Here is a 12,958-nt window from a genome sequence, read left to right on the forward strand (position 1 = left end):
ATTCAAATACTTTGCTTCAAAATAGCCACTCATCATTCAAGCAGGTACTCCTCTTGCCAGTGAGACAATGCGGCCAAGTTTGGTGTTTGGCAGTGGCTCATTTGGTCTCCGAACATCAGAATTCCTGACACTGTGGCAGGAGCTGAAAAACACCAAAACAGCGTGAACGTAAAGCTCACATTCAGCACTTTCTCAGCAACGCTGCACTGGGTCCCTGTGGTTTTCTTCAAATGTGTATTCTCATCAGTGCCCATTAGCCTGCAAATCCTAAAGAAATGCTTTCTCTTTTTTTAGAGTCTTATCCGCATAATGGGCACTGGTGCGTTCACCGGGGTCCGTACGCCAGTGTCCAGAAGGCAGGGAACATATGGATCGCTGACAGAAGCTTGCTATGCCCACACGGGGCTGTGTGAAGGTGATGGGTAGCCGTTCTGTTGCCTCTGGGTTTGCATTACAGGAGCATGAAAGGAGAGCACGCTGACAGCCAGCAACAAATTATTAGTGTGAGTAGCAGCAGCCTCTGTTCTCCTGCTGCTGCTTCTGCTGCTGCATGGGTTCACTCATACAGCAGCATGCAGCATTCCTGCAGCTCACACACAGTTAGCCATGCGGTCAGCAGCACCCGGTCTGAGCTGTTTTTTACTCAAAACTTGTCACCTCAGCAAAGGGAGCAGTACTGCAGCACTTTTTTTTATGAAACATGTAGTGAGGCTTAGTGTAGTGTTGCTGGGAGTATTTGCTAAGGTAGCCCTGACAGGCTTCCGTTTTAGCTGACTACTGCAGCTGGATTTTGCAAAAACCTCACTTACTCACTTTAACACAGCAAATCAGCAAAGTGGCTTGCCTCACAGAGCTGCAAACAGATGCCATGTAATTCATTTAAATGAAAACAAGTGTTTGTCAGCAGCATGCTTCTCCTGCATTGCTGTTCTGTGAAATAATCCCACTTGTGCTGCACTGGTAAAAAGGAAATTGTGAGTCATTTAAGCCAGATCTCACAAATCACCACTACTATACCTTTAGGAATGGAAAACATGTTTGCTTTATATGAATGAACATGACCGCAAACCATACACACACTCAGACGGTCTTTGATTGCCATGGTGACGGTATGAAAACAAGCACGCACGCAAACAACCGTTCGGGGGTACTCGTGTATCGCCACATGTCAGAATAGCCTCTTACTGCCTTTGCTGACACTTTGTTGACAGTTACAACAGAGTCCACTTAAAGTTTGCATGAAAAATGTGCCTTCGGGGCAAACTCGCAGAACTGCAGACCAAACCTTTTTTCAAACGGCAAAGTGATGTTAATGGAAACTAAAGGTTTATACTGGTGGTACAAGATAAGTGCAATCCTATAACTCCTAAAAATCAGCAATGTTTCAATTATCCATCTGGCTCTAATCAACTTTAAACAGTGAAGCTACGTAAATAGTGCAGCTCAAAGTGCAAAGAGAATTTCAGCACAAGAAATTTCTAACAATTCCTACCTGAAAAAGACACTGAGACAGCTCTGTATTACTGGCATAATCTCAATGTCATGTGAAGACGTCTAAGGCTTCTTTCACTTGTGAAAACAAGATGCACAATTTTTGGAAACATGTTACCAAGTTTTGTTTGGAATTATACAATTCAGTGGCCGACTGTACAAGGCAGCTTGACTTTTGTAGAATAACTGAATCTGAAAGGCGCCTCACACTTGCTCTGTCCCGTAAGAATGTATGTTCCAGTATTATCTAGATACAGGCTGTGCGATGCACTGATGCCATCTCTCTCTGCACATCACAAGTCTAACTGCCTCTCTGTCAATACTAATTAAGTGGTCTTAAATGAGCAATAAGATGAAAAAGACAGGTGGACAAGAGACAAAAAAGAGAAAAATGCTGCTTAAGGTGCAGTGAGGGGATGGGTCAGTCAAAAACGTGAGCTTTAAAGCAAATGTTTTGGCAGTTTTCTGGTGTGGAGTGTTCAGGTGTGTCATCAGAATGACACAATCTTTCTAGGAGAGGCAAATATAACCCAAATTCAGACGGTGCAAAAAACCCAAGAGCTACATCACAGACTCTACAGGCCTCAGTTAATATGTTAAATGTTAAAGTTCATAACAGTACAGTTAGAAAAAGACTAAACAGGTACAACTGATTTATAAGTGTTGCCAGGAGAAAGAGTTCATCTCTATAAAAAAGCATGGCAGGACAGCTTAGGTTTGCAAAGTTGCTTCTGAACAAACCACATCCTTTGGATAGATGACAGCAACGTGGAGATGTGTGGCCATAATACGCAGCACCATGTTTGGTAATAAACACACATCCCATACCAACTGCCAAGCACGGTGGTGGAGGGGTCATGATTTGTACCACTGCTGCCGCAGAACTTGGGCACCTCGCCGTCACTGAATCGACCAAAACTTCCTCTGTATACCAAAGTATTCTAGAGTCAAACATCCGACAGATAAAGCTTTGCCAAAATTGAGGCATCAAACACTGTAACGATCCCTCACACATCAGGAAAATCTATGTCTGAGAAAGCCCAGACCTCAGCCTGATTGAAATGCTGTGGCAGGATCTTTAGAGAGCGTCCCATAAATAAATGCCCAGAAACTTTTTCATGTTTTCTTCTTTTTCACATGAATTTAATTACATTATTGTAGCTTTTTTTCAGTTTTGGAGATTTTTTGTGCACTTTTGCTGAACTTTAAAGGTGATAATTTGCATATATGAGCTACCTTTAAGGTCAAACGGCTCACTGTTCTGTGTCGTTGACCTTGTATAACTACATGTTTGAGGATTGAGGCATTTTGTTTTTGGAAGCTGGGTCCTCTCCTCCCACATAAACATAAAGCAGGCAAACAAAAAGCTACTAAACTGGCACTTGTAAACGCAGGTCATGAAATGTAAAAATTCATTTTTAATATCAGGTTAATAACAGCAATAGCATGATTAATTATTGCTGCTGATAACTTATGATTACACACTTTCTCTCCACATCCCTTCAGTCGTATTAGAAGTAATTCACTTGCAGTAACAGACACGCTGTATAAAGTGCATTATTTTGAGCACAGTAAAGGTTTAGTGTGAAAAAAACAAACAGTCCACGGGGGTTTGTGAACAGAGTGGCCTGAGATGAAGTCAAATTCTTGGCCTGAATCCTTATTACAGTCCGCCTCTGATACAGTTATAACACTTTTATACATAAATGACTTCTACAAGACAGCAAGCCTGAAAGGAGGCGGCTTCACCGTGCACGGTGAGTGGATTGTGTTGCATGTTTTTCTCGTGGACAGCAGCGAATCTAAAATCCCACCTGCATAACGTAACAGCCCAGCGTGCTGCAGCAGGCACAGGCTTTGTAGTACGATATCACTGTTAATTGTGCATGATGCAGTCTCCTGAGCAGACCTTCACAGGCACTGACAGGGTAAAGCTGATAACAGCAGTAACAGCAAGGTGAATTTAAAAGGCTTACGCGTTTATTTAAAAGCGACATATCCTGGCTAATTATTCATGTAATTCTGACCGGTGAGCCCTAACGTCTGCGCTGCTCCGGAGGATTACCAGCCTAATATTATATAAACACAACCGGAACCCAAATCACATTAGCATGTTTCATCCACTGCAGACCCAAAATAACACAGAACGGATACTTACTGATGGCCTCAACGGGAAGCCGTGAATTCAGGATACGTTTATATCTCGTCCGCCACTTCAAACCCCAAACGCGGATGCCTCGTCTTCCTCCGTGTCGTCGCCGCTGTGGAAGAAAAACGAGCACAGGCTGAAGAGAGCGGCTGTACGGTCGCATGTACCGCAGTGTTCACAGCCTGCCGTCGGCCTCCTTCTTCTGCTCCGTGTTTCGCCGCGGCTGGGGAAGGAAACGCTGCATTACTGCCGCTGAGCGGTGCGGAGTCGGTGCAGGTCGGTCAGGGATGTCCTACCCCCCTCAGACGTCCGTGAAGTTACCGTAGCAGTAATTAGCTTCCGCTCGGGATTTTCAAAATAAAACACAAAGGCCCGCAATGAACCCATCTTTCATAAACATCGTATATAAAAAACACACACACACATAGCGAGGAGGTCAAAGACATAACGCTCAGTAACTGTTGACTTTAAAAGTGTTTAACATGATATTTAGTTTGAAATCTAGTTTGCACAAAGCTCCTACAGGGGTGTTTTATGCATACTGTTATGCAAATATCTGAAATATTATTTTTATTCTTGGACTAGAGTTTCAAAATTCACGATAATTATTATTTACCTTATACTGGACCTTGGTGCAGCAGCTACTTATTTCATTCACTGTCAGATGCAAGCAGTTTTAGACATCACACCACACCACTCACAACCATACATAGATAAATAATAAAGATATCGAAACTTTTAAACATTGTTTTTGTTATCTGTTATATTGACCACTGACATCTTATATGTAACTTAGTTTGAAATCTAGTGTGAATAAAGCACTTAAAAACAAATCAGTTATGCAAATATCCAAGTTCATGTTTTGTTCTTGGACTGTACTGGAATAAGTTTGCACGTTTCAGTATTCAAGATAACTTTATACTGGACCTCAACCATTGTACACACAAGCATTGTACACACAACAGTACCCACTCTCTAATATAACACAATAGACAGATAAATAATAAAAATGATTGAAAATTAAACAATATTCCTGTTATTTATCTAATAAATTCTTGATTTATGAAGTTGTCATATATAAACAATAATACTGAATACCTATTATTTTCTAAAATTAATAAAAGAAAATTAATGAAATGTGCATTTAGCTGAGTCGAAATCACAGTCGTTGGGCTCATTTGTCTGACGTCATTATTTTAAATTACTGCGTTATGTTTCTGATATCCTCTGAAAAATTTCAACTTTTATGTCCACTTTAAATGTACATTTAAAAAAAGAAATTCTAGTGTTTTAATAATAGTTTAAAAATAATCCTTCCAATAAATAACTTAAGGTGAGAGTAATTGCGTTAAAAGACACATCAAGCGAAGCTGAACTAGGGCTGGCTTGTACTTTCATGTAATAGGGTTTTGTACCACAACATGGTCCAGCGAGCAATGTCAGCTATAATATACCAGCAAGCCATTAAAAAACACATTCATATTTACATTATCACGCTGGAGAAGGCACAGCCTCTTCAAGACATAAGGAAGAGCCAAAAGAAAGTGTTACAAAATGGTCAGACATGTTATGCTACTGAAAAGAGTTACATCATTGTATTGAAACATGTGCAAACATGCATGGGAATACAACATACAAGTATAAAAAAATACACAGAGTTTGTGCAATTCTAATGAGCTTCACAGTCAATATTTGCTATGTCCACCTTTCTTCTTCAGTTTAGTTTGAACTCTTTTATAATTTCTGTAAGTAGTATTCTAGAATCGTTCTTTAGGCCTCTTAATTATTGATTCTCTGTGTATATTCTTTAATAATTAGAGTCTTAGTTATTTGTTCCAGTTTTTGATTATAGTTTATGAGCTTTGTTCTTAGTTCTAAATTTATATCCTTCGGGTTTCTTATTATTGTAATTTCTGTGCGGTTCTTTTTCGTGCTTGATACCTTTGTAATCTGGTTTTCTGTAGGAGTTTTTACATTTATATTTTGATCTATTTTTTATCACAATATTTTGCTAATATTTAAATCTTGTTTTAGACTAGCATTCTGTGTGTCTTTTTAAGTCTCTGTCAGTTACTTCCTGTTTTATTTTGGTAGTCTTTTCCAACATGTGTCTTGTATTTAATTTTACTTCCTTTGTTCCATTTCATTCCTTTATTCATTTCAGCCTTGTGTTTTTACCCTGGTGTATCCCATCTACCTACAGTAGGCCTTCTTTTGTCCTCCACATGTGCAATTCCCACATTTTTTTTAATTTGACAACACACTGCATAATATCGGTTGTGTCTGTCTTGATGTTTTTTACCCTCCCCTTTCCCTTTATCTTCACTTATGGACTTTTCTTGTTGTATGTTTATCTAGTGGCTGTGCACTGATTACATATGGCAGGCAAACACTTTTAAATCTTCGCTCTTTCCATTCATTTCGGGCCGACCCCTGCTGGAGTGTGGGCAGTGCTAATCTACCACAACTGGATTCGTCTTTCGGCTTCTCCTACCTACCACTCTCTAATCTCCACAAGAAATGCTACAGGAAGCGGGGAAGAAGGAGTGGCCGTCGCGTCAGTCTCAGGGCCTTCCTCAGAGCCAGAATTACGGACCATGTACATGCTAACCTGGACACTCCATCATTTTCTCCCCCCTCCCTGGATTGCTCTGACGCTAAATTGCTGGATTTACCCGGTTGATCCTCAAGCCTCCTATGCCTGTTCTGCTACACGCTTTCCTGCTCGGATTTGGATAATGTCACGCCGACGGGGAGTTTGTTGAAGCAATCTAAGCACTCTACGTCATGCTTGTAGAGGTGACTTAGTACCCTGGCCACAGATGGCACTGCTTAATGTCAGGTCGCTGGTATTTAAATGACTTCTTCTCTACTAGCGGCCTTGATGGTTTATTCCTTACGGAAACCTGGATTCGCCCTGGTGAGCCCATCCCTTTCTCTGAACTTCTTCCTTTGGACTGTGCCTTTTTTTGTTCACCGAGGCTTTCTGGTAGGGGAGGTGGTTTAGCTGCGGTTTTTAAAAACGTATATAATGTTCGGCAACTTTCCTCACCTAACTTTGCTAGTTTTGAAGCTCAGTTATTGGAGATGACTGATTCCACAACCCCTCAGTGTGTGTTGGTCTATTGACCGCCCAAATATAACAAAAGTTTTATCTCGGACTTTGCCAACTTCCTGGGTTCCGTTCTTTTTAAATATGGCTCTGTTCTTATTCTTGGTGATTTTAACATACACATCTGTTGTACGGATGACCTGCTTGCTAAAGACTTTCTTGCTTTAATGGACTCTTTTAACCTCCTTTAGTGGGTAAATGAACCAACCCACGTTAAAGGCCATATTTTGGACTTGGTCTTTACGTATGGCCTGGATATCTGTATTAAGAATATAAATGACGCTGGGATTTCTGACCATTTCCCAGTTTCTTTTGATATTGGTTTATCTGCCCCTGGATCTCAGTCTGGAGCTCTTTCTCGTCCACTACGTGTACTCAGCTCTGAAGCTGTGTCAAAGTTTGCTGTGTCTTTTTTGGATTCGGCATTTATGATTCCTGACTGCTGCTCAGTTCGCTTATCTGATGGTTATGCTAATATTTTGTTATCATTATTTTCATCTACCCCTGATTTGGCTGTACCTAACTACTGTTCTCTCTGCTTGGTTGATGGTTATGCTAATATTCTGTTATCTTTTTGTTCTTCTATTCTTGATTCTGTTGCTCCAATCAAAATGAAGCGCTCTAGAACCTACTCTCATTGCTGGCTAAATGATATTATGCGTGCTTTACGCTGTGTTTGTCGCCGTGATGAGAGAAGGTGGAAAAAAGATAAACTTCAGGTTTCTTATGATATGTTACGGACCAGCCGCTCAAGTTTTCAAACTGCTGCTAGAATGGCTAAGGCATCTTTTCTTTCCAAAGCCATTGTGGCTAATGGTCACAACCCCCGTGTGCTATTTAAAATTCTTAAATCTGTTGTTAATCCCTGTTCTGATATGTCCTTGCCATATTCACAAGCTCTTTGTGAGCGTTTTCAAATTCTTTTTTTAAACAATTTTCATGGTTTTATAATTGATACGTGCCAGGTCCTTTTCTCTTTTCCCTCCCATCTCATTTTTCCTATCTTATTTTGTCAAGCACCTTGGTATACCCTTGGTTTTTTAGTTTGCTTTATAAATAAAGTTTATTATTATTATTATTATTATTATTATTATTATTATATAAAAAAATGATGGGTGGCTCAAGACTTGTCCCTGTGCAAAAGTCAATAAGACTTTATGCATTATACCCACACTTCAGCAATTTGCAGATGATTTTTTTGCAATAATTTATCTACAAACGTCTTTATTTATACAGCACCAAATCACAACAACAGTCGCCTCACGGGGTTGAAAAAAAATCAGAAAGCTCACACTGAAGAAAATGAAGTATGGTGAATATGATTCACCTCAAAGAAATAAAGTATGGATTTCTAACCAGAAGCAATATAATCTTGCACTCTGAATTTAAAATGAAAGTAGCAAAAATTGCTTACAGAAGCTCATAAAAGTTAAGTCAAATTTAGTTAACAAACAAAACCTGATTTCTTGATAAACACAACTCGTTTGCTGTGGTAAATGTTATTTTAATGAGAAGTATTAATCTAACTCCTGGCCGAGTCTCGGGAGAGTAAAGAGTGTCTCTAACTTCCAGCAACTGCAAAAAAGTAGCTTACAGCACCTGAACCGCATGACAGCACTAATTTAACACAAAACAAACAAAACACCAAACTCCAAACAACCTGCACCGCAGAGTTACACAACGATGGCACGATGAGGTAAGATGCTCACATGAATGTACTGAAAGCAGATGCAGTGCTGCTTAACTGGAGCACAGAAAGTGTTGAACATGGAAATGAGTCTCTGTCTTCACTGTTCAGTTCTGCTGCCACTGCCGCCAAGTGCTTGCTCATACAGTACATCCATGTTACATAGTAGAGTCTTTACTTTACAATATAAAGTGAACCAAGTGCCGGCTGCAAACCTTATGAGGGGGCTGTACATGTTAATGGGCATATAAACACATTCTTAGTTAGCGTATTGTCTGTCTTGTCTTAATGTTGGTTTATGTTGGTTTATAATGGAGCACTGTAACAAAAAAAATAATTTCCCCCAGGGATCAATAAAGTATTCTGATTCTGATTCTGATTCTGAAAAGGAGGAAAAAACTCACAAAGGAGAGTGGAGTGTAATGACCAAGGGGCCAGTGAAAGAAAAGCAGTTTTCAGCCCCATGCGTGCAGTTGTTTTACATATTGCCCAAAGGGCATGTCCACACGTACTGCTGATGCTGCAGGAACCAGCCTGTTGATTCATTTTACTCACTCATCCTTCACATTTGCACTGGCTCTGTAATGTGCCCCTAATATTCTGATTTTAATCAGGTTAAAAGCTCAAATAGAATATAAATGTTCCATATAAACACCCAGCTCAAAATAAACAGACTAAGTACAATTTCATTCTGGGCTGGTTTAAACGTTTTGGTTTTTTTTACTTTGAGTTGAAAAATGTGATGCCATCACAAAGCGGTGCGTGACCGAGCTGGTGACCAGCATGAGCTGTGTATGCTGCTGAGGCCCATGTTTGTAAAATGAATAAAGTGTTGAATTCCCAGTGTCAATAATCCAGTCCATTAAACAACACCAAACAAGAGTCAATAGCAGAATAAGCTGTTTGGCATTGGCAGAGAAGATTTGTGATTTTTTTTTCTTCAACCTACATACGCAGCTCTGCCGCTCAACCACAAATACATTTTCCTTATAACTGTGGCACCATTTAAGGGAGACCAAACAGGCTTCTTGGCAATAAGATTTATCGTCAAGTAGCCTTGTTACAACAAAGAAATTATTAACCAAACACAAACTTCCTTTCTTTTTGTGCTAAGTTTAAACCTGATCGCTTTCAAGATAGATTCACCCAGTGAATGACCTCTGTCAGTGTAAATATGTGTAAATATATGCATATTCAGTGATCATTTGGAGTTATACATAATAATGACCTATAATTCTGCTCTGAATGGTTTAGGACCAAAATACATCAGTGACCTCCTGACCCAGTATGAACCTTCCAGATCCCTCAGGTCATCTGGATCCGGTCTTTTATCAGTTCCCAGAGTCAGAACCAGACACGGAGAAGCTGCATTCAGCTTTTATGCTCCTTATATCTGGAACAAACTCCCAGAAAGCCTCAGATCAGCTGAAACACTCAGTTTATTTAAATCCAGGTTGAAGACTCACCTGTTCTCAGCTGCATTTGAATAAAGCACCAAATCCACACTTTTAAGCGTAAATTTCAAAACTTACACTAACTACTGATCTTATCTATTTCTGATTTTATCTGTTTTGATTTTATATACTGTTTTGTTTGTTTGTTTGTTTGTTTGTTAAGTGGGTTTAGAGCTCTGGGTAGCTCCCCAGCTGGGTCTAGACTGGGTCTAGAGAGTATTTTAAATTCAGGGAATTTAAAATAGAAAGTAGCTCGTCCACAGAAGGACTGGTAGCTCCCCTTACGATAAGGGTTCAGATCGCGCGAACAGGTGTGAAATGTGTGTGTTTAGTTAGTTAGTTTGTTTGCTTGTTTTAATCAATTTTAAATCATGCTTTTTATTTGTTTTTGTTTCTAATGTCTCTGTAAAGCACTTTGAATCACCTTGTTGTTGAATTGTGCTATACAAATAAATTTGCCTTGCCTTGCCTGAACAAAGAGGTGTGAAACACTAACATCAGCCAACGGATCCCGTCCACCATAATTTTCTTCCCACTGAAATAAACTTAAAGTGGGCTCTGTGACGTAACACTAAATCCTCAGACGTCAAAATATCTTAAAAGGCACAAAGGCAGAACTGTTTCCAGAAAAATGAGTTCCAGTCAAATACATCGGTGTGCACCAGACCGCATTAAATGATTTGCACGGCTGATTTCTATAACTGATTCCAATCAAAATTCAAATGAATGTTAATAACTGTGCACTAACATGTAACACCTTGGTTGAAATATCCTTCACTGCCTAAGTCAATGAATCCTTATGAAAGCATCATCAGATTAGGTGTAAAGAGTCTAAAAATCCCACGCATTTCTCAGAAGACATCATGCTGACAAACTGGAACATGTCACATTCCCACTATCAGCCAGATTACTTACTTCCTGAAAAGCTTAAAATAAAAGCATATATTTACTGTTATAGTCCACTTTATCTTTCTAGCAGACATTTACTTCTAAGGGATAAACGGTGTCTTTAATTATCTCTATTATAGTCATTGACTCAGGAATATACTTTTATTTATCTGATAACTCACAAAAGTCTCGTTATAAAACCGATTTATTTGACAACTCTGAAACAAAGTCATTAAATATTGTAATTGTTTTATTCAGAGATAAGAGTGGACAACAGAGCAGTAACAAACCTAATATTGTGTCAGCAAATGGAGATAAAAGTGAAAAAGTTAAGGTGAACAATGATGAAGTGAAAAATATAAGAAACCAGACAGCAGTTTGCATCCCGACCCGTAGGAAACAACGCTGATGAATCGTGCTCCATCGTTCTGGTTCTGTAGAAAACATGTTTTGTGACAACTAAAAGAGTTTAAGCAGTCTGAGAGTGCTGAGAGAGAGCTGTAGTTTCACATTTATTTTAACCATCAAAAGTACATTTAGTGGAAAAATATTAAAACCTTCAAACTGTTTAAACTATTGTCAAAATTTTCAGACAACTTGCAATCCATCAAACAATTTTCAAGTTAGTTGTATCATTTTTAGTGGTGATTTCAATATGAGAAAAAACAAAGTCTTCTAATGGTTCAATAAGTGTTAAATGTAAAAAAGATAAAAACTCAGAGAAGAAAGAAAACACTGAACTGAAATATGATCCTTCTCCTGTCGTACAGGAGTGTCCCTTCAAACCTGCAGGAACTCATTCAGAGCTGTGGATAAAACTGCTTCATTCTTCTGGCCGTGTATCACTTTTATAAGATGGTATAATATTAAAGTAGAATGACACTCTGATAGCTCTGCCACATTTAAAAATGTTTGTCTTTGTCATGTGCAGTCTCTACAGTAACTAGTCACTGAATATTTTAAACTGTAATGAGAAGAGAGGCTGTAAACTTTTATTTTGTGTGAATTTACAGCCCTTCTACACACAGATGCTATATAGTAATTAGGCAAGTGAACATCAAAAATACATGTGTTGAAATGGGAGCCACAAGAGATATGCAGATAAATATTAATTTATATCTGCTTAGACTATTACAAAAAAATTTCAGACAACACAAAATTGGAGTTTTCTTAGACCTTTTTCAAAGCACATGATCTTTAACTGTGCATGATTATAAGACTATGAGTTTCCTTACTAAATAACACAAAAATCACTTAGTTTTTAAAATAACAATATAAACTTTTTTCTGAATTTTGGTCAGTTTGAAACCGTACATGAGAGGATTCATGACAGGAGGAATGACAAGAAACTCTATTGCTATAAAGTTTTGAAGGACTTGAGGTAAGAACTTTGAACCAAATCGCGCACTCGTGGAATCGAGAAGCATTATTAAAACAAAAGTAAATAATGAGATGAGATGTGGGACACATGTTTGCATGAACTTTGCTCTGTTTTCTATAGACTTTACACATGTTTGAATGATATACATATAGGACCAAACTATAAAAACACCATGAAGTGCATAAATAATTATTGTAATATTTGCAAATATGCCATTAACTATAGTTTGTGCTGGAAAACAAGCGAGTTGAACAATACTCGAGTTCCCACAGAAGAGTCTGGAAATATACGGGCTGCATAACTTCAATCTAAATGTTAGAAAGGTATTCACAGCCATAATGCAGAAAGTTGTTGACCACAAAAGACATGCAAACCTAATGACTCTTTGCTTTGACATGATAGAGTGGTACTTCAGTGGCTGACATATGGCCACATATCTGTCATATGCCATGAGTGCAAGAATCGACAGTTCACTACAGGCAGAAGAATAAATCACCTGAGTCTGAATAAGGCAACCGTAATATGAGATGAGATGAACATCAGAGAGGAGATCCCAGAGAAATTTGGGAAAGAAACCTGCTGTTCCATAAAGTGCATTGATGCAAAAGACAGAGAGTAGAATATACATTGATTCATGGAAGTTGCTGTCCAAGATGATGATCACAATGAGAGAAACATTGACGAGGCAAATGATGCAGTAACACAACAAACTGAGGAAAAAGAGAACAAACCTGTGACTGATTGTTTCATTGAAACCTGAAAGAAAAAACATTGTTATTACAGAAACATTATTCAT

General features: G+C 38.7%; 2 protein-coding genes across 2 annotated transcripts in view; both read right to left on the minus strand.

Annotated features, from left to right (window-relative positions):
• The window catches only part of adarb1b (adenosine deaminase RNA specific B1b), a 126,974-nt gene extending 123,041 nt beyond the window's left edge, over nt 1–3,933 (minus strand). The window contains exon 1 of the mRNA XM_026144966.1: nt 3,650–3,933. The gene's annotated coding sequence lies outside the window, so the exon portion shown is untranslated. The remainder of the gene's footprint in view (nt 1–3,649) is intronic.
• An 8,098-nt stretch (nt 3,934–12,031) lies between these two features.
• On the minus strand, nt 12,032–12,958 carry LOC113008244 (olfactory receptor 2K2-like). Its single transcript, XM_026145532.1, has one exon. The coding sequence runs from the start codon at nt 12,956–12,958 to the stop codon at nt 12,032–12,034; it is 927 nt and encodes a 308-aa protein (XP_026001317.1).

The sequence above is a fragment of the Astatotilapia calliptera genome, chromosome 16 (assembly GCF_900246225.1).
Source record: "Astatotilapia calliptera chromosome 16, fAstCal1.2, whole genome shotgun sequence".
Lineage (NCBI taxonomy): Eukaryota > Metazoa > Chordata > Actinopteri > Cichliformes > Cichlidae > Astatotilapia > Astatotilapia calliptera.